Source organism: Bactrocera dorsalis, chromosome 4, assembly GCF_023373825.1.
Source record: "Bactrocera dorsalis isolate Fly_Bdor chromosome 4, ASM2337382v1, whole genome shotgun sequence".
NCBI classification, from domain to species: Eukaryota; Metazoa; Arthropoda; class Insecta; order Diptera; family Tephritidae; genus Bactrocera; species Bactrocera dorsalis.
The window spans coordinates 45,975,005-45,995,268 of record NC_064306.1 but is presented as its reverse complement, the minus strand read 5'-3'; the positions used below and the strand labels follow the sequence as shown (position 1 = coordinate 45,995,268).

Sequence of the window (20,264 nt, the reverse complement as noted above, 5' to 3'; positions counted from 1 at the left end):
TGTTGCCATATTTTAAAGTAGATAATAGAGTTACAATTGGAAATTAAAAAAAAAAAAAACATGGGGAAAAACAACATCTCACAATTAAGTTAAACCGAAACCAACACAAAAGCTTTAAGCAATTGGGTCTAAGGATAAGCGAGAGAATAAAATAATAGACAGGTCATTTTTAGCGCTCCAGCACTAAACTACAATTGCGTACGAAAACTTCAGTTGCCTAAGATTGAAGTTTATTGACGTGAATGCCACGAGAAAATACGAAAGCCACTAATTTGCTCATAGTTAGGCAATGAAATTGGCACTTTGTCTTCTCTCGGCAATATTTTTCACTTTGAAAATTTTTCCACATTGCAATTTCAATCGGTTTCGATATTCGAAAATTTGAATTTTTTTTAGCTTTTTTGTACATAAGGTATGTATACCAATATCCGTAATATAATCTCATTGTATTAGAAAATTGTGTATAAGAATAGAATAAAATATAAGTTTAATTTAAACTCAGATTTTCTAGGCCACAAGGTCGTTCCGCAAAACGAAATAGCTTATGAAATTGGCAAAAGTGCAATCCACTTCACTACCTAAACCAACACAAAATTCATGAAATACACATGTCGCTAACAATGACACCCAATTACCTTTCGGAAAGGGCTGAAAGACGGATAAGAGTGAGTTGGAATGATTAAGGGGCATGCAAGATCCCCAAGATTTAATGCAAGAAAGCAAAAGTAAAAGATACAAGCTTTCTAATCACACAGTCTCGAAAAGACTGCAGGACCGTTGTTAACCTAGTCTCAGGTATCAACTTACTGCCGTCACAAGCGACCATTTTTAACGATGACACACGCAGAAAGTGCAAAGAATTAAGCCTTACTTAGAACTCGGCTTGGATATCTAAGGGCTTCGTAGTTGAAGAGACTGGATGGGTATCAAAATTAGATATCAATTCTCTATTTAATTTCGCAAAAGGCGTTGACATCCAGAACTTGTAAATTGTAAACTTCATCTCGTATTATTCATGAATTTTCATCTGGCATTACAAATGTGCTGTAGGTCTATGTATGTCTAACCTACCACAACTAAACCTTAATGTCAGATGACTCTCTCCAGTGTTTGCAAAAGTTGGTTGATTCAGTTGCAATCTCTCTCAAAATGATCAACTGCTCTTTGTTAGACCTTCTAGAAAGCTTACAGAATGGGAGAATCATAGAATATAGAATATAAAGACTTTACAACAACTTTGGCGAAATGATAACCTACTTCAAATTCTTACTTAATTATACTTGAACGTTTAATCCCTTTGAGAAAAAGTCATTATACCCTGAAAGGATATAATATTGTAAGTTGTCCACGAATATTGCAACACCCAGAACGACACGAGGAAAATCCTAAATATTCTACATATAAATGATAAAAGTGACGATCTGAATCTGAGTCTGTATATGCATGACCACTAGTGAGTGATGCCCAGAGCATACTAAAATTACGGAGGGAACCCTTCTCCAGCCTGCTGAATGACAGTGAAAGCATAAACACAGGAGATGGTGAAGCGGTTGGGAGCCAATAGATTTCCGGTCGAATGGATGAAAACACTCCAGCTCTGAAAGTATTCGACGCAATACCCGCCGGGGGAAGCAGAGGAAGAAGAAGACCTCTACTCCGTTGGAAAGATCAGATGGAGAAGAACCTGTCTTCGCTTGGAATCTTCAATTGGCCCAGCCCATTTTTATTTGACAAGATATTGTCACGATATTCGGCATAAATTATTTTCAAAGCCAATGATACACACGCCGGTCATATTGTTGTCATACAAGCTGACCAAACAAAAATAAAATAGAGATTTTTATACCTTTTTTGTACCCTTGTTTTAATTGTGGACTATCTATGGAAAACTCTCAAGGATCTTGCAAAAATGTTTCGACCGCAAGTTCGGCGCTTTCGTGGCAATTTCATTGCTAAGATAACCAAGTAAAGCAATTTGCTAAGTAGCTACACACGAAAAACAAGCGTAAAATTTCCAGAGAATTTAACCTCACGTAGCAACACCTAAATGCCGCTGAGACGGCTTTAAGCAAAACAAATTACGTCGCTGCTTATTACTTTGTTTTATGGCCGAAGCAAGAAATGCCAAATGGCGACAGCCTACATACATTTATCTTATGTTAATTTCCGACTTTCCCTTTCACAAGTTTTATATGCAAATTTCACGTACACACACACATACACCACACAACCCCAAAATAACCCACAACTGCGGGCTTTAACACGCAGGAAAAAACCTATTAAACGCTGCAGTCAACAGCTTATGCCACACACACACACATTCTAATGCATGTATGTACATATGGGTATGTGTGTAGGCAGTTAATATTATTTAGAATATATGTATGTATGTATGAGGGCGCATATTCGTAGTCCATGCGCAGCAAGGAGTAATAATAATAAACCATAAAGCAAAACAAAACAGGCAAAAGCAAAAGAAAGTCACATACAGAGTTGCATATGTATGTGTGTGTTAATCAGCGTCCAAAGAAATGCCGAGTTAAATGTGGAGAAGAAAAGGAAATAAATCAAGCTAAAATGTGTTATACGTGCTTCTAATTTGCTTTTTTCTAAAAAGCTTCAGCACTTTCCTGCGTTCGGGCTGCAATCTTTGCAACAAAATTGCGCCGCGCGCCAAGCAATATGGCTGAAAAATGGCGGGGGAGTGCATGTGTGCGTCTCAGTTAAGCTGTGACTCACGCCCTTACAGCCAGCGCCGAAGACGGATTTGCATTTTGTTTTGAAACTTCGACTTCAACACGGCCAAACACATGCCGAAGCAAAAGGCCACAAAGCAAAAATATGTGACTTCGAAAACACCAACAACGCATATGGAAACTGTACGAATAAGTGAGGGGGCGAAGTTCGGTGGTATTGCGTTGCAAATGAAAATATCCCTGACTTGTGAAACAAAGAACTCATAAAAATTGTCTGCGCGCTGGCGAAGCGCCGATTGTTTGCGGCAAAAGCAAAGAGGAGGGGAAGGAGCGCGCACGGATGACAGCGGATTATGGCTTTTCTGTGTTTCTGCGCGCCAACACTTTGGCCATACGCGTCCGTATGCCCGACAATGACAAAGGAAGTGCAACGCACACAAACACATGAGCGAAGCGGCTTATGCGCCACTAAGTATGCTATGATTATGTGTGTACGACTCACCCACGCACGCACGCAAACACAAGAGAGCATTTACATTGACAACAAAAGAGAAATTGGCGGTAATTCGCCAATTCAATACTATTGTGGCTTTGACATTTCGACCTTATATCCGCAACACGTTGATATTTATTGCCTTAGAAGCTTTTATTGTGTATGTGTGGGCGTGTGTGCAAATGCTGTTATGATTTTATGGGTATTTGTATTGTTTTAATGCGATTAGCTGTCGCTTTTATTGTTATTGCTCAACAATCAAGCGAGTGTATGTAAATATTAATATCAGATATAGTAGATTGAGGGATTAAATTTATTAAAGACGCTATTTTTTTTTAGAAGTCACTTTATCGAAGGTGTGAAAGGTACTTATCAAAGTACCTACATATATCAGGTGAAATGTGTTATCAGTAAACTTCTTGATAGATATACTAAAGTCTAAGAGGATACTAGAGCAAATTGACGTATTTAACAGATCCTTTGAAAAATCTTCGTCCTGACACATAGACGACGCTACTAGAATAAAATCTATATGATTTTTAGTTAACTCTAACCTTCAAAAGGCGCGTGTATAAATTTGACAGCTGTCGGATCAGTAGTTTGTGAATTATATCATTTTGAGTGAAGCAACTTTTGTTATTATGAAAAAAATAATAAAAAGGAATTTCACTTTTCGATAAAATATTGCTTTTTGAAGAGACAAAATAAAGTTGAAAAAAACTTGTCTTGAGGACGAATTTCTGAACACTGTCGCAAGAAAATCAACCTTCCAGGAATGATATACTAAGTTTAGACGTTGTGAAATGAGCACCGAAAACGTTGAACGCAGTGGACGCCCAAAAGAGCTTGTTACCGACGAAAATATCAAATAAGTCCACAAAATAATTTTTGATGGCCCTAAAGTGAAGTTGTTCGAGTTAGCAGGTCCTCTAAGGACATCAACTGAACATATATGTACATCAGATTATTCACAAATATTTTGATATGAGAAAGCACTGTGCAAAGTGACTGCCGAGCGAGCTCATTTTTGACCAAAGCCAACGACGAGTTGATGAATCGAAACAGTGTTTGGAGATGTTCAATATTAACAAACTCAAGTTTTTGCATCGATATGTGACAATGGATGACATATGCCTCCAACATTTCATTTCGTGGTCCAATCAACAGTCGTACGATTGATCAGAATACGATGAACCCGTTCCAAAGCGTGGAAAAACGTAACAGTCGGCTGGCAAGGTCTCCATTTTGGGATGCCAATAGGATGGGAATAATTTTTATTGACTACTTTAAAAAGGAATAACATCAACAATGACTCTTACATAGGACTTATTGGACAATTTGAAAGACGAAATCGCACAAAACCAACAGCATTTGAAGAAGAAGAAAGTGGTGTTTCAGCAAGATAAAGCCATCGCTTTCAAAATTCAGGCAAAAATTTATGAATTGGACTTTACATTGCTTCCACATCCACCTTATTCTTCAGATCTGGTCCCCAGCGACTATTTCCTTCTATGTAACAATATAAAAATAAATTTATTCTAGTAGTTTTATTGACCTTAGATGAAGTAAAACTAATTAAAACTTGTAAGAGCAGTCTTTCATTTCTTGTAGTTGAAAATATATCAGAGAAAACCAAAATTCTATCCGCAGTGACGACTTATTATGGAAATGTTCCAACAGAATTTGAAAAGGAGTTTATTTAGTGAATGGCAGCTGAGAATGTGAATACTGTTTGTGGTCATGAAGCTCTATCAATGTCTGTCAGGCGAGTTGATGCAAAAAAAATCGCATGGAACAAATTTCCATTTGTGAATCGCTGCGGAACAGCAATAAAATCTGTAGTGATGACAACGTCAAGTGAAAAATCACGGTGAGCCAGCGTAAACAGTGGTCATTCAGGACTCATGGTCCGGAAGCTTTTGCTATATGTTTGGCGGTTACAAGGGCATCATCTACTATCAGCTGCTCTCCTCCGGAGAAAGCTTATGTAAATTCGGACATGTCTTGTCGGCAATTAGACCGCCTTAAGAAAGCAATCGCCTAGAAGCTTTGGCCAATAAAAAATAAATTGAGTTTCTTCAAGACAACGCCAGAACACACGCAACGATAGCGACTCGCCAGAGGCTCTAAGGGCCCGGTTAGGATGCTCTAAAGCATACACAAGACCTGGCGCCAAGTGGTGACTACTTGTTCCTGTCTATGGCAAAGGATTTTACTGGTCTCAAGAAAAGCTTGAAAATTCCAAGGGATTTGACAGAGATGACTGCCTAAGGCAATGCTTTTATCTCCGAAGAAATTGTTCACATCGAATCACTGTAACATATACCTGCCATACAAACTTAAAGATCAAAAATTTTAACTCAACTACCGTCAAAACCGTCTTTTGTAGCTTATTTTACTACAAGAACACATATTTATGTAATGTTCAAACAATATTTTAAGTAACTTTACCAAAAATAGATATGTACGTAACGGGTGGGCCATCTAACGTTTTAAATTTGAATTATCTATATTTCGACATTGGAAAAGTCAAATACCATTCGGAAAGTGACAGATATTCAGTAAAAAGTTTAAAATTTACGAAATGAGCCGCTATTCGCTGTTCTACAATTCGCAGATTGGGCAGAAGATCGTTTGACTGAGGATGATCAATTTTACCGAAAAATCATCTCTTCGGACGAGGCTCATTTCCACCTCGATGGTTACGTTAACAAGCGGAATTGTCGCATTTGGGGCACAGAAAACCCGCACGTAATCGTCGAGAAGCCAATGCACCCAGCACGAATCACTGTATGGTGCGGATTTTGGTCTGGTGGAATCATCGGCCCATTTTTCTTCGAAAATGAAGAAGGAACCGTAACCATCAATGGTGAGCGATATCGCGCAATGTTAACCGAATTTTTCTTCAAGCAAATTGAAGAGGAAGACTTGGACAACATTTGGTTCCAGCAGGACGGCGCTACGTGCCATACAGCAAGCGCTACACCCAATCTTTTACACCCTATCTTCGAAAATCGCATAATCAGCAAAAGACGTGATGTGAATTGGCCTCCCAGAAGCTGCGAGTTAACTCCGTTCGACTATTTTCTGTGGGGAGCTGTTAAAGATAAATGTTACGCCAACCTTCCAAAAACAATTCAAGATCTAAAGTACAAGATTCAAGCTGCTGTAGCTGCCATAAGGCCTGAAACCATCGAGAAAGTACTCCAAAATTGGGTGGATCGGATAAGCTACTGTAAACTCAGCCGTGGTGGTCATTTGTCCGAAATTGTTTTCCACAAATAAATTTCATAAAACAACCTTTTAAATAAATGTTGGATCAAGCCGTTTTTTTGTATTGACTTTTTAAATTTAAAATTTTATATTTTTATTGACCAACTTGGAAAACTTCGAACGAGCAATTCCAAGAATTTTGTGGTGGGAGGCAAACATGTCAATATAACAGCCTATGTACGGGCAATGCGAACATACATGCATATTTGGCACATACATACATATAATTGAATCTATACACTACATATGTATGTATGTATATAGTACAGCCTACTTGACTGTTGCACAGTATGCTCCTAGGCTCTTTTCCGCAGTTTTTTCTGTCATTGCATTAATAAATAATTATATTCATGCAAGTTGGTGCAACAGCTAGTTTTTCCATTACTATTACGAGTATAATAACAACTACAACAACGGCAACAACACAATAATAACAAGCGTCAAAGTGGCAAAGGCCATGTCGTAGCGTGACTGTTTGCTCCGCAGGACAATGACTTCCAAACGTCACTAGGAGGCGCTGCAAGGCATGCAACAAATGCATAGAAAAATCTACGTATGTCTGCGTGTACATAAAAGCATGGCTATGCATTTATTATATGCAGTATATACATATACATATATGTATGTATAATAGTTGCAATGTGCACTTTGAACTCGCTGCTGCAACCTTTTCAAGATGGTTAATTGTGACGTTGGCAAAGCCAGTGCCATTCTATGCGTGTGTTTACAAAATTGTATAGATGTAGTGGTGCATATACATATGTTTGTATGTTAACGAGTTCACGAGTCTAACATTCACTGTTATTTATGTACCGGCATTCAAAGAAATTAAATCCTAATGACTGTATGCTTTAAGGCAGATAGAAATCGCTTCCGGGCAGTTATGTCTGTGTGTATACAGGTAAATATTCACAGTTAGATATACATACATATATGTATGTTAAGAGAAGTGTATTTTAGGCTTTTCAACTATAAATTATTTTTCAAAGAATTTTGTATAAATAAATTCACATTCCGAGGGATAATCCTCCCGAATCCCTTAATTTATTGTCTATATTGAAATTGTGAAGCAAAAAACCGTTATTTTAAAATTTACGACCTCAGTGATTATCTCATTTTTTAAACTCCCAAAAATTCAAATAAATACAAAATATTATTATTTTTCATGCACTTACCCCACTGACGGTGCTTTTACCGGCTTTGCTTCCGCTTCTCTTTCCAAATCCACAGAATCCGTTTTACGCGTCGGTGGACTGCCTACCAACGGTGGACTGTACACACGTGGTGGACTGGTCACCTTCGGTGGACTATGCATTAGAGGTGGACTCTTGACGAGTGGCGGTGAGCGCATCATTGGTGGTGATGGCATTACCGGTGGACGATCGCCCTCCGGTGGACTCTTCATCATTGGCGGTGAGGCGCTATGTTTTGAATGTGCCGATTTTATAGACGACGGTTGACTACGTATCGACTTGATAGAAGTTTGTGGTGAAGCCACCGCAGCCGCAGACGCTGCTGCTTCAACCACGTGTGGCGAACCAGAGGCAATAGATGCTGCTGCTGAAGCAACTGAGGCGGCGGCAATGCTACCGGCACGAGACGCAATGCTACCACGTACACTGCCACTGCGACTGGCATTTCGACTGCCGCCATGACTACCGCTGTGGCTGCCACTGCGGCTGGCGCTACGGCTGGGACCGCGACTGCCAGAACCACTGCCACCACTGATGCTTACGCTGCTGCGTTTCTTCTTAGGCGAACCTGAAGCCGGTGGTGTTGGCAGTGGTGTGCTGCGTGGTGTGGCTTGTGATGTGGGCGTGCCGCGTGTTTCGACCACCTCGTCAGCTGGTGTGTCGGCAGTGGTGTGATCTTCACTTGGTTGACGATCGGAGATTGGTGTACGTTCGCTGTAGGCTTCCTCTTCCTCCACTATTTCGTCAACCTCCATGGGTTCTGCTGGCAGTTTGGGCGAAACTTCATCGATTTCCATTTCTTCTTGCTGAATATCGTCTGGCTCTTCATCTTCCATGCCTAAGGGCGGCGGTATATCAGCCAGCATCATGCCAGTATCCTGTTCCAATTCACCCAATTGATCAGCAGGTGGCACAATCATTGAGGAACCGGAATAACCATTACTTGGTGGCGTGGTTATCGTCGTAGACTCATCTTCATTTGATGATTTATTTTCATCAATCATATGGTAGGCGGTGCCTTGTGTTATACCTTTTATTAGTTCACAAGACTTCACTTCGATAGCCGCAGCCAGAGCAGCGGCAATAACATCACTTGGCTCACCGAAATCCGGTGGCGGTGTAGCCGGACCATCTTCAGGTATAAGCTCCCTACTACGCGGTGGCGTACCAATTGAACGCGGTTGCGAGCTGACCGAATGTGGTGGTGAATTAATGGAGCCTTGCGGCGAACCCATGGAACGTGGCCGGGAGCCCGTAGAGAGCGGAGGCGAAGCCAGCACAACACGTTGTTGTGAACCAGACGAACGCGGTTGTGAACCAACCGAACTGGCTGGCGAACCAATTGAATGTGGTGGCGATTGTGGTAGTGGCGCGTGCTGCGGTAATGGCGGTGGTGAATTCGGTTGCGATTGATCACTCTCTGAGGGCGGTGTCAACGGTGGCAATGGCATTGGTGCGTGCTTAGGTGGTGGTGGTGGCGGTGGCGAAGCCAATTTCATTGGTAATGACATTTTCGGACACGGCGGTGGTGTATCTGGTGGCGATGGTGAAGTTGATGGCGATTTGGGTGGTGTGGCAACACCTGCACCCGGTATGCCCGCACCATGTGCACCGTTACCATGTACATAAGAAAAATTTGATGGTAGTGGCGGTAATGGCGGTGGCGGTGTAGACTTATCATCATCCTCTTCTTCTTCCTCATCCACATCGGCGTCATCACCTTCGTCTTCGGTTTCGATTGGTGGTGAAGGTGGTGCCATTGGCACTGCGCGTACAGGTGGCGGTGTTATCATAGGTGGTGAAAGTGGTGGTGGTGGTATCATTTCGAGTACCGATGATGTTGGCGATGCAGGCGGTGAGTCAAGCACGGTGCCGATGGGTTGTTCTTGTGGCGGTGGCGTTGGTGGTAGATCATCGTGTTCGGTGAGTGTTGGCAACGGTTGTCCCTGCATCACCAGCGGTGGTGGCGGTATAAAACCGGCGCCAAGTACATCTTCGGGTGCGACGATGGGCAAGGGTGGCGGTGGCGGTTGCTGCGGTTCGAGGGCCAAAGCGCTGTTGTCCACCTCTTCGATGTCGGAGTCAATGCCTTGCGCGAAATCCATGTAAAAGTTGTCGCGCGAATCGCTCGAGCCGCGACGTAATTTCAAGGATAGATCAGGGGAACTATCCATGATGGCGGTTAGGCAGCACTATAACGGTGACAATCAACACTGATACACTGATACGAGTAATGTTTCGATGTCTTGTGTTTAATCTATTCAAAAGGTTGAGTTAATTTCTTCGTTTCTAAGTCACATAAGCACAGTTAACTCTTTGCATCCGCTTAAACACTTCACTTAGGCATCTTCACTGCGACTTGAGGCGCCATCGCCAAGTTCAGAGACCTGCAATGAGAACGCACACCAGAGTTGCTTAATTTTACGGCGAATTCACTACGTCACAATTTTTTCATATAATTTTTGATTGCTTTCCGAAAACAAATGTCTCACAGGACAGAGGCCGGACAGGTCCTGTGAGGACACACACACTGAAACCCATTTCATGCTTGCCACTTCGCTTAATGGCACAAAACAATTTATATTTATATTTGCTTTCTTTCCGCGTAATAAATGTGTGACAGCGAACGATAACAAGAGCAACAACAATAAGCGCTAGAACGCATTTATATTATTTACGCGTCTGCCAAAAAATCTTGACCCTCCAGGAGACGGCAAAAATAATGCGTAGCAGGAAATAACAGCAGGATACAGGAATACAGGAGCTGGAGTGTATTTAAGGGAGAACAATACAACCAAACCAGCGTGCAACCCCTCCAACGAGTTAAGCACAGTCCCACACGCACAGATGGGTTTGTAGCGAAAGGCTTTGTTTTTTCTTTTTGTTGGGGATTGTCCAGACAGACATACAGACAAGTAGTTTCACTAATGCGCACTTTCGGTTTTGCCGAAGCACCATAATGGACTTGATGTCTGACGGTTGACACAGTGCCAACGAAAATGCGTGGAGATTATCTCCACCAACAAGAAATTGCCAATAGTTTGTGTATAGGGTTTTAAGTACATTTATATTGTCCACGAATTCACTAGACACTAAATAACGTCTAATACTACCAATGTCCACATGTATAAATGTACTGTGTGCATGTGAAATCAGTTGAGTTTTGGCAGCCCTTAAGCCGCTTTGTTTCCTCATTTTCCCTCTCATTGGTGTAGACCACTAAGTGGACCCATTGATAATGGAAATATCAATAAGAATTTCATTGCTAATGCTGTCATAAATCTTTACAGTTCTTCTCTTAATAAACAGACTAAGCAACGTAATGTGTGATAAAGGAAATTGTACTTAAGACTTTAGGAGCTCAGTGGAATTACTCATAGTCAAAATTAATGAAAATATTGAAAAAAAAAATGGTTAACAAGTAAGGAAGACCTAATTTCGGGTGCAACCGAAAATATTTTATTCTTGCAACTTTCAAGAATCAAAACCACGGAAATACTTTAAGATGTAAAACCAATCATATAGTAAAGTCTGTCGGATGTTCGAAAATCCTCATATTAGTTATATAGGGGTTAGGCCTAGTTTTTGCTCAAATTTAACTATTTTAGACACAAAGGTACACTGTAACTGAGTAAAACACGATCTCTTATTTTCATTGGGATAACTCACATGTTGGCCGATATATGCGTTACAAAGTCACCCGGAAGTTCGAAAATCTCTATATTAAGTTTATGGGGGCTAAGAGAAGTATTAGTTCGATACAACCCAATTTTGAAATACAGACAAACCATTGTAAGAGAAGGATTATCCTTTAATTTCAGTAATATATATATCACACACTGACTGACATTTTCGATCATAAGTACCTATAGTATCGGGTTATAAATATTCTGTACCTAGGGGCTTTATTTAATTCAAACAATTTTTGGTCATAAAGTGGCACACACCAAAGACATTACTCGTGCAAAGTTTTATCCCGTATACTAATTGCTTCTTGATTTATATACTGGAAGCTGAAATAATCAAGTGGAATTTAAAACTGTGCTATATGGAAGTAAGCGTGGTTATTGTCCGATTTCGCTTATTTTCACAGCGTTATATAGAAATAGGAAAAGAATGTCACGTACTAAATTTTATCGAAATCGGTCGGTCGAGTCCCAAGATATGGGATTTCACCACAAAGTGGGCGTTGCCACGCCCATGGTCCAATTTTTACCCCGGTCCCTATAAAGACTTGTGATACCATCTCGGTGGCAAATTTTTACGATTTGTAAAGGACTCATATTTCGATGAAGGTTAAAACGCAGATCGTAATCTGTATCTACCTCTTCTAAGACAGGTCAAACTCGAATAGTTTGGTGGATCTCAGAAAGCTAGGACTTTTCCTTTATTCAGATTCATAATCATCGCATCAAATAAATGGCTTTTATAAAAATGGTTTCATTGACCGATTCAAAGATTGTAGATCGAACTTATTAGTGCATAGAAAAAAACACTGGGTTCCTCCGTATGGTTCTTTCTTGCTATATATTCAATTGTGAGATTATCATAAAATTATACATGAATTTATGGAACACTTGTATGAGTCTGAATGGATAGGTCGTACATCTCATTATATCTATCGGCCTATTAAGGTTGCCTCACAGTAGCGGAGATGAAGAAGATATTCCTTCAAACAGTGATGAGCAAATAGCAAAAATAAAAATATCTAATAGCATAAGATGTTAAAATAACTACCCATTGACAGCAAAAAGTATGGCTTGAGATAATACTACGAATATCAGTCCAACAATTTAGATAACATTTAAAGCAACAAGATCTTAAAAAATGTTAAAGAAGATACTGAACCAGTGGGCAAGCTTGCTCTAATTACTAAAAAATTTGGAAAAGCCTAATTATTCTCTGATATAAGGAACTAGAGCAGAGATTTTTAAGGTTAAAAACTCGACAAACCTCAGAAAGGGCAATCCTATATTGGAAAGGAATATAGTAACTCTAAAAACAGAATCAAATTTCCAATTTCAACAGTTAGATTCAAGAAAATTAAAAAGAAATGAGCAAAAGGTCTCTAGTGAGAAAGATGTACGAACATTAGTCATTTGAAAACTTTACACAGAAAACGAAATAGATCAGTCCTAAAAAAGTTGCACTTTGTGTTTTGGATTGTTAACTTGTTGAAACATCCAACCGGAACCGACATACAAATAATCCACCGAAGGTTTAAAATTATGTTCCTAACACCTCTTCATTTGTTACTTAACCACACATACTGCTAACCAAAAAAACTAAGAGATAAGAGCTTTAGCAATTTTAGTATACCAAGTTTAAATAATAGGCGAGATTTGCATCCTTCCAACGACTCACATAGCCTCAACACATTGATTAATTCCAATATGTGACCTGGTCTACGGAAAGGGGGCTTAGGTGTCAAAAAATCAATTTTCACTTTTTAGTTGATTCGGATGGAAGATGAGAGTTGTTTGTTTTTAACAGCTGTTTCCAAAAAAACTAGTTTTCGCACGTTAGCTCCCTTTTCGTAGACCAGGTCACATATATTGATAGCTGCTATTGGGGCAATGTGATCTGTATTAGGAAACATGGAGGTAAGGGCCTTAATCCCGGGTTCAGTATAGAAATGGAATTGAATCGTACTCTTCTTTGTTGGAAAGGTTTTTCCCACTAAGTTCCTTATTCACATTTAAGACCAAACACTATTCAGGAGCATGATGATATAGCGTGAGAATTGAATCAAGAATCTTACGATACCTTAAGTAGTGGACATTCGAAAAATTTTGTCAAACTTTTTGTATTGAACCGGCATTTTTAAAGCAAATTTATTAAATTTATGAAATATTTGGGAAGACTTCACGTCCGAGATGAGGGTAGTGTTTTATTGCATCCTTACTTTGTCTAGGATTGTTTCAAATCACCTCTCATCTCTTCTTACTAAGGAAACTTTTGATAACCGGATTATTTGCTAAGTTAGATCCCAATGTGATAAGTAGTGATAACAAGTCCAACTAGTTAAAATGCAGAGAATCCATATAGAGGCGGCTTATATCGACATATAAATGACATTAATCCTTATCACTGTCTCAACTCTCCAACATCTTGAGCATTTTCGGACATCCCAACAAATTGTGAACACTAGAAAGAACCATCCACGTTGAAGAAATAGTTTTGCCGATCCAACTATGTATGATGAATTTATGGGCGTTTTCATTGCGCATGCAATGCGAGAAAGTGTTTCGAGTAAAGACGGACGCACTCAGCTGTGCATACGCTTGCATAGAGTAAATCATAATCACTGCCAACACAGAGAAGAGGAGCAGTATCAGGCAACCACTAGGTACACACCACTATGCATAGGGGCAGTTTCAAGTTCGGTGGAGGGAGGGGGATGAGATGATATTGGGCGGCCAGGCATTGTTCGATTTGAAAGCCAACGAAAGGGATAGTGTAAGCCATAATACATAATAACCACTTGACTCGCAGCGAACCACAAACAAACGTACACAACGAGGCGAAAGTCGTTGCCGAATCGGAGCATGAGGGGGGCTAAGTAGATAATAGCAAGAGGCGGTAGTAGTTACGTGGAGCCTGGCTATGTACTATGTCAGCATGGGAATGTGTGTATGTGTTGTTGTTAGTGGAATGCAACTTTGCTGCTATTGCAAATGCGAATGTGAAACCGACGAAGCGTTGTAGTTGTACAATAGTTTCGTTCGGTTCGTCGTTAATTGTAGTGTAGAATACAAAAGGAGGCTGACTGCGAAAAAATCGACGATAACTGTGTGGCTAACTGTGAGATTGTTTGTCAAAGGATAACACTTTTCCTGCCGCTGACGAAGTGGGCTAAAAAGCGGCTCTGTTGTTGCCTAACATTGTTGTTGCTGGGTTTATTTAAATGATTTGGGGATTATGGTGTGTTGTAAATGCATGATATTGTTGTTGCTGTTGTTTTTGTTGTTGTATATATGAATTTTTGTTGTTTTTTGTCAGAGCTATTTATGTTTTGTAGTTGTTGTTGTTGTAGTTGTAACAAATTCTCACTTTTGCTTGTTTTTGTTTTCTTCTATCACTTTCAACTTTCTGCAGTCCGTTTTTGCGTAGTTTTCGCTTTTCCACTACAAGTACAACAACAACAACTGCACTAAATATTGTAGTAAGCGCACACACACACACAAACACATAAATACTCGTTGCTTTTTGTTGCTATATATGCTCGCACGCTCGCTTTTCGCCACTGCCCTAACTAACGAGTGAGTATACACTGAAATTTTTGCACAAACGCACTTTTTTATAAAAAAAAAATATTTACTACTCGATTCGATGGAATTGAAGACTTTTACAAACCGGAAACGGATATAGTTTTTTTATGCACTATTCATAGGCTTAGAGTACACACAAAATTAGATATACAATATATACGTACATAACTGATTTTCACTTTTTACACACGACCATTACGGATAACAATTAACGACACAAATAACGGTACATTTTTCATACCCAAACAGCTGTGGCTTAGCACCGCAAAGAAACGCTGAAAATTTTCTATTTCTGTCTGCTTATTTTTTAGTTCCAAAAATTATTTGCTTTCCGAGCCCAACTGCGTTCTCATGTATCCTTTACAATGTGTGTAACACAATAAATCACAAAAAGCGAGCACAAAAAAATCGTGGCGCGTGCAAGGAAACTGCGATCCTGCTGCGACAACACTCAACTATGGAATGACAATAGCTGCTGAAGCGCTCCAGCCGCTCAGCACTGCTGCATGAGCTGTGTCGTCGTCACAGTCATCGTCGTCGTCGTTGTCGTTGCCAACAACATCGTCGTCGTCGTCGGCACCCGAGTTGTATCGGCCGCCGCAATGCTTCGCAACAAAGAAACACACAAACAGACGTTGAGTCGTTGGTCGAGTCAAGTCAAGTCAAGCAGATTTGCGCGCGTCCAACAACAACAACAACAGCAAAGTGTAGTATCCATCAACAGCAGCCGATTGGAAGCACCGGAAAAACAGTGGTGTGTGTATTGGATTTCCCGCGCCGCTTCCAGGCGGGCGCACAACAACAACAAAACAAACACAGACACACACTCAAACACAAACGCACTGGAAGGAAACGGAAGCGGCCGATGAGCTGCACGCACACCACACGCTCGGCACACATATACATATATATCTAATAAGTATATACAGCTCCTGGAAGTACAAGTACACATGCACTCAGTTGTATATATGTATGTGTATGTATGTATGTGTTTGCCTTTATATTATGTATAGCACACTAGGGCGGTTAATGGCATCGAGCCGCTGGTGACACCATTGGAATTTCTGTTTTGTTTGTTTGTTATTATTTTTGCACTCCACCCCCGCGGCCACTGCCCCGCTTTTGTTGGCATTTTGTTATATTTTATTTTCCTTTCCTTTCCTTTGGGAGATTTTTTGCCGAACGCGCGTTGACGAACGCAATCGGCACTACGAGGAGGCTGTAAGCGGCCACGGTGTAGGCAATGAATGAAAACGCGCCCACTCGGACACGAAAGCGTGCGCCAGGGGCGAGGGTGGCACTGTGGTGTTTGGGAAAAGGCTTGTGGATTGTTTGTTTATTTTTGCGTTTATTCGCATGCAGAGATGATACGCATACATATATACATATTTATAAATATACATACATGTATGTAAGTATGTGTGTGGATAGCGTGTCATGCTGTTTTTGACTGTGAGTTGAGGCTCATTTCAAGCTCACGGGTAAGCAGGCGCAACCCCAGCTGGCAGTGCAGCTATCCATAGTGACAGGTGGGTTGACAGTGATGCTGTTGGCTGTACGCGTATATGTGTATGTGTGTATATAAGTGACGCCAAATTAATTGCGTGTTAGCTTACACATATACGCATATCAAGGTAGGCATGCATGTGCATATGTATGTATGTATGTATTTTTGTATGCGAGTACACGCATTTGAATGCTGCTGCAGTTCAGCTTCATTATATACATATGTACATATGCAAATATGTATGCACGCAGCGTGTGACAGTCTTGCTTTTGATAAACTGAATGGCGTCTACTTCCGGTCTGCACGCTTTGAGCGGCTAGCATCTCTTTGTGTGCTTTCAATGCTCGAAAAGTAGGTGTTGATCGCTTTAGAAAAGCAATGCGTGCTCGGGAAGGAGTGTGGGAGCTTAGCTGCAGCTGCATTATACGAGTATGTGAGTAAATATGATATACCGTTAGTGAAAAAGCCATTATTATCGAAATTATTTACATTTGACAAATACATATTAGAAGAGAGGATGTGTAGATAAGTCTATAAATGATTAAATTTTGATAGTTCAAAGATAGAGAATAGAGGAGAAACGGTATGTTTTCAAATATTTTTCGCATAAATATTTTTATAATACTTTTCTTGCATAGAATCTTTTTTGATTGTCACCAAAAAGCTTTAATGAAACTCGATCAAGGGGTTATATTTTAATGAAAGTTAGGTCGGCTTCGCGCTGACCATTCTAGCTAATGTTTAAGAACCTGCGGTCTTCGCGGCTTATGGAAATCCTTAAAGGACCTTGACCACTGATTGGACTCGGACTTGAATTCAGGAGTGATGCTATTTTTTCGGACTTGGTTTGAACCCTGCGTATGTGGGAGTGACTGGCTGGTTAATACCGAGACTGCCTCAGTTCCGTTTAAACTTAGCAGATTTCAGAGTACGTTCCTCTCCCGTCATCATTAAGTAAATATGGTAGGTGTGGTTGCAAACGCTCCGTCTTTGCGTTGGTCGCGTGCGTCAACCCCTGACTTGAACTCTTAACGGTGATAACCTTAGGACTATTAAATGCTACTATATTACGTAAGTTGGACAGCGGCTCTAAAGAGACCCAAAAAACATGAGTAAAAAAAAACAGAAACACGCCTGGGAACAGCACTGGTTCAGCAAAATCGATTAACGTACCGGAACGGACCAGGTTTTTATCCAGCCAAGGACTGCCAACTAGAAAGATTTCTGCCACAACAACAACAGGAGAAGAAGCGGGTCGCGGCGGCTATATCAACGGCTTGCATGAAGGTGGTCAAGAGAAACCCCAGGCCACCTCCTGGTGCGAGAGTTGGTTGAGTTGGAGATGGTTTACCGATGAACGGTCGGCCTCCCTGTACAAGTTGCAGTAGCTTGGGCTGGAAAGGTCTGGAAGGGAGCTCGACTAATGTCATGTACTTTTATAATCGGCAATTCATTTAGAAAAAACTTAAGAATTCTTTGATTCCGTAGCCGATCTCTAGGACAAATTCGAAAAAAGGTGCTATGCGGTGAGAAGATTTTTTTGTTTATGATTATCTGAATAGACCTACTTAAAATTACGATTTTTGACAAAGTGGTGGCTTCAAAAAAGTATTCGTATTTTTGTTGTAATTCACGAAGGAGAAGAATTAGTCAAGATTTAAATTTTGTCGAAAAATTATAACTGTGAGACCACAAAAGTTATTATATAAGGTATATAACTCACGTGATTCTAAAAATCGGAATTTTAACAATAATAGAACGTTTTCCTGATGATTACTTTTTTTATAAAAAATAATAATAATAAACTTGTTAAAAATTTTTTTGGTCATTGATTTGTCAACATAATTGTTCCTTTATTTAAATTCCAATACATCAGATATTTTATTATATAAATTTTTCTTAATTTAATTTTTATTTGAAAAATGAAAATAATTTGAAAATGAAACATTAGCTTAAGTATGGCAACATCAAACTACACATGCAACCCTAGTTACTACAATAACAAAAACATTGACACGCTAAAAACAGCTGTTTGTGTTTGAGTTTTTGACAGTTACCGGCGCCAATTTGCATTCAAGTCCAATTATATTTATTGTTTCCATAAAATACACAAAAATGAGCGAGGAAGTTGAAAAACAATGTCGAATGCCATGGTAAGTGTTATTATTTTAACACAAAAACGATAATTAAAATTGTACTTTCGTACAGGGTAGAAAAATACCGGCCATCAAAATTGGACGACTTAATATCGCATGAGGAAATAATATCTACAAGTAAACATAACAACTACCTTATTTCTAAAAAGTATTTTCATACATCTTATTATTTTTATTACTATCTACAGTCAATCGCTTCATTGAACAGAAACAGTTGCCACATTTGCTCTTCTATGGCCCACCTGGTACCGGTAAAACGAGCACCATTCTGGCCTGTGCCAAACAACTCTACAGTCCAACGCAATTCAAATCCATGGTGTTAGAGTTGAATGCCTCAGATGATCGTGGCATAGGTATTGTGCGCGGACAAATTTTAAATTTTGCCTCAACACGCACCATTTTCAGCGGCTCCTTTAAGTTAATCATATTGGATGAGGCGGATGCTATGACGAATGATGCGCAAAATGCATTGCGTCGCATCATTGAGAAGTATACGGAAAATGTGCGCTTCTGCGTCATTTGTAACTACTTAAGTAAAATTATACCAGCGCTACAGTCACGTTGCACGCGTTTCCGTTTTGCGCCGCTTTCGCCCGAGCAAATATTACCACGATTGGATAAGATTATTGGAGAGGAAAAGTGAGTTATTAATTGAATGAAAAAAATTATGTGGTACAGCAAGTATGAACAGTTATAAATGTGGTTATGTAGTAGCTGCCACGAAGAATTCGATATTCGTGTTTCATATTATACACTTGCACGATTCTTATTTTCAAAATGTGATTGGCATATGTTACAAATAGTTATATATCTTTATAGGTTAAATGTCACTGAAGATGGCAAGAAAGCTCTAATGACCCTCTCAAAAGGTGATATGCGGAAGGTACTCAATGTGCTACAAAGTACTTCAATGGCATTCGATGTCGTTAATGTGGACAATGTATACACTTGTGTTGGTCATCCACTACGTAGTGATATAGAGCGTACGTTACAAACGTTACTGTCCACAGAGGGCTTCGAGGAAGCTTATGATGGTTTGTGGATTTCATTTATTTATTTATTTACGCTTGTTTAAACATTAAATTTATTTTATTGTTTTCTTTTTAGAAATTCAACGCATAAAGTCTGTACGCGGTCTCGCTTTGAGTGATATTCTTACAGAATTGCATTTGTTTGTTATGCGCTGTAAGTTGTAATAACATTGCGAAATACAACAATTATTGATCAATTCTTATTATTATTTTTTGCAGTGGAATTACCACCAGGCGTAATGAATAAGCTAGTGATTAAAATGGCCAGTATCGAGGAACGTCTTGCAAAAGGCTGCACTGAGGGTCCACAAACAACTGCATTGATTGCAGCTTTCTTTATCTGTCGCGACATGGTCTCGCTAGAGAGTTGAATACAATAATGTATCGCTATAGTCGTAGTGTCTCGAAGATGGATATATTTTTCTAAATTATTTTTATATTAAAAAAATGTCAACTTTTTGGTATTTTTTGCAAATTAGTACTATCAACGAAATAAACCTTAAGCATCGTCAAAGCTAGCTAAACTTTGAAGATAAAACATATGCTCTTACTTTTTTTGTAAATGTATCGACTACAACAATAACAACATCTGCCAAACAATTATAGATTTTTTAACAGAACTGAGAGCTTCTTTTACTCTTACT

At 39.7% G+C, this 20,264-nt stretch overlaps 2 protein-coding genes across 3 annotated transcripts in view; one reads left to right on the top strand and one right to left on the bottom strand.

Moving 5' to 3' along the window:
* Window positions 1–15,399, bottom strand: part of LOC105234190 (proton channel OtopLc) — a 113,284-nt gene extending 97,885 nt beyond the window's left edge. Inside the window, exons 1-2 of one of the 2 annotated variants that reach the window (XM_049454389.1) lie at window positions 15,157–15,399; window positions 7,638–10,042 (exon numbers count right to left, since the gene is read on the bottom strand). In XM_049454389.1, coding sequence (XP_049310346.1) covers window positions 7,638–9,829 — 2,192 coding nt within the window. In that variant the 5' untranslated portion in view covers window positions 9,830–10,042; window positions 15,157–15,399. The remainder of the gene's footprint in view (window positions 1–7,637; window positions 10,043–15,156) is intronic. The other variant, XM_049454388.1, reaches the window with a different exon arrangement.
* A 3,040-nt stretch (window positions 15,400–18,439) lies between these two features.
* On the top strand, window positions 18,440–20,160 carry LOC105229466 (replication factor C subunit 5). Its single transcript, XM_011209785.4, has 6 exons — window positions 18,440–18,586; window positions 18,642–18,706; window positions 18,778–19,228; window positions 19,409–19,623; window positions 19,697–19,774; window positions 19,840–20,160. The coding sequence occupies exons 1-6, from the start codon at window positions 18,549–18,551 to the stop codon at window positions 19,989–19,991; spliced, it is 999 nt and encodes a 332-aa protein (XP_011208087.2). The 5' UTR covers window positions 18,440–18,548; the 3' UTR covers window positions 19,992–20,160.
* Window positions 20,161–20,264: the final 104 nt, after the last annotated feature.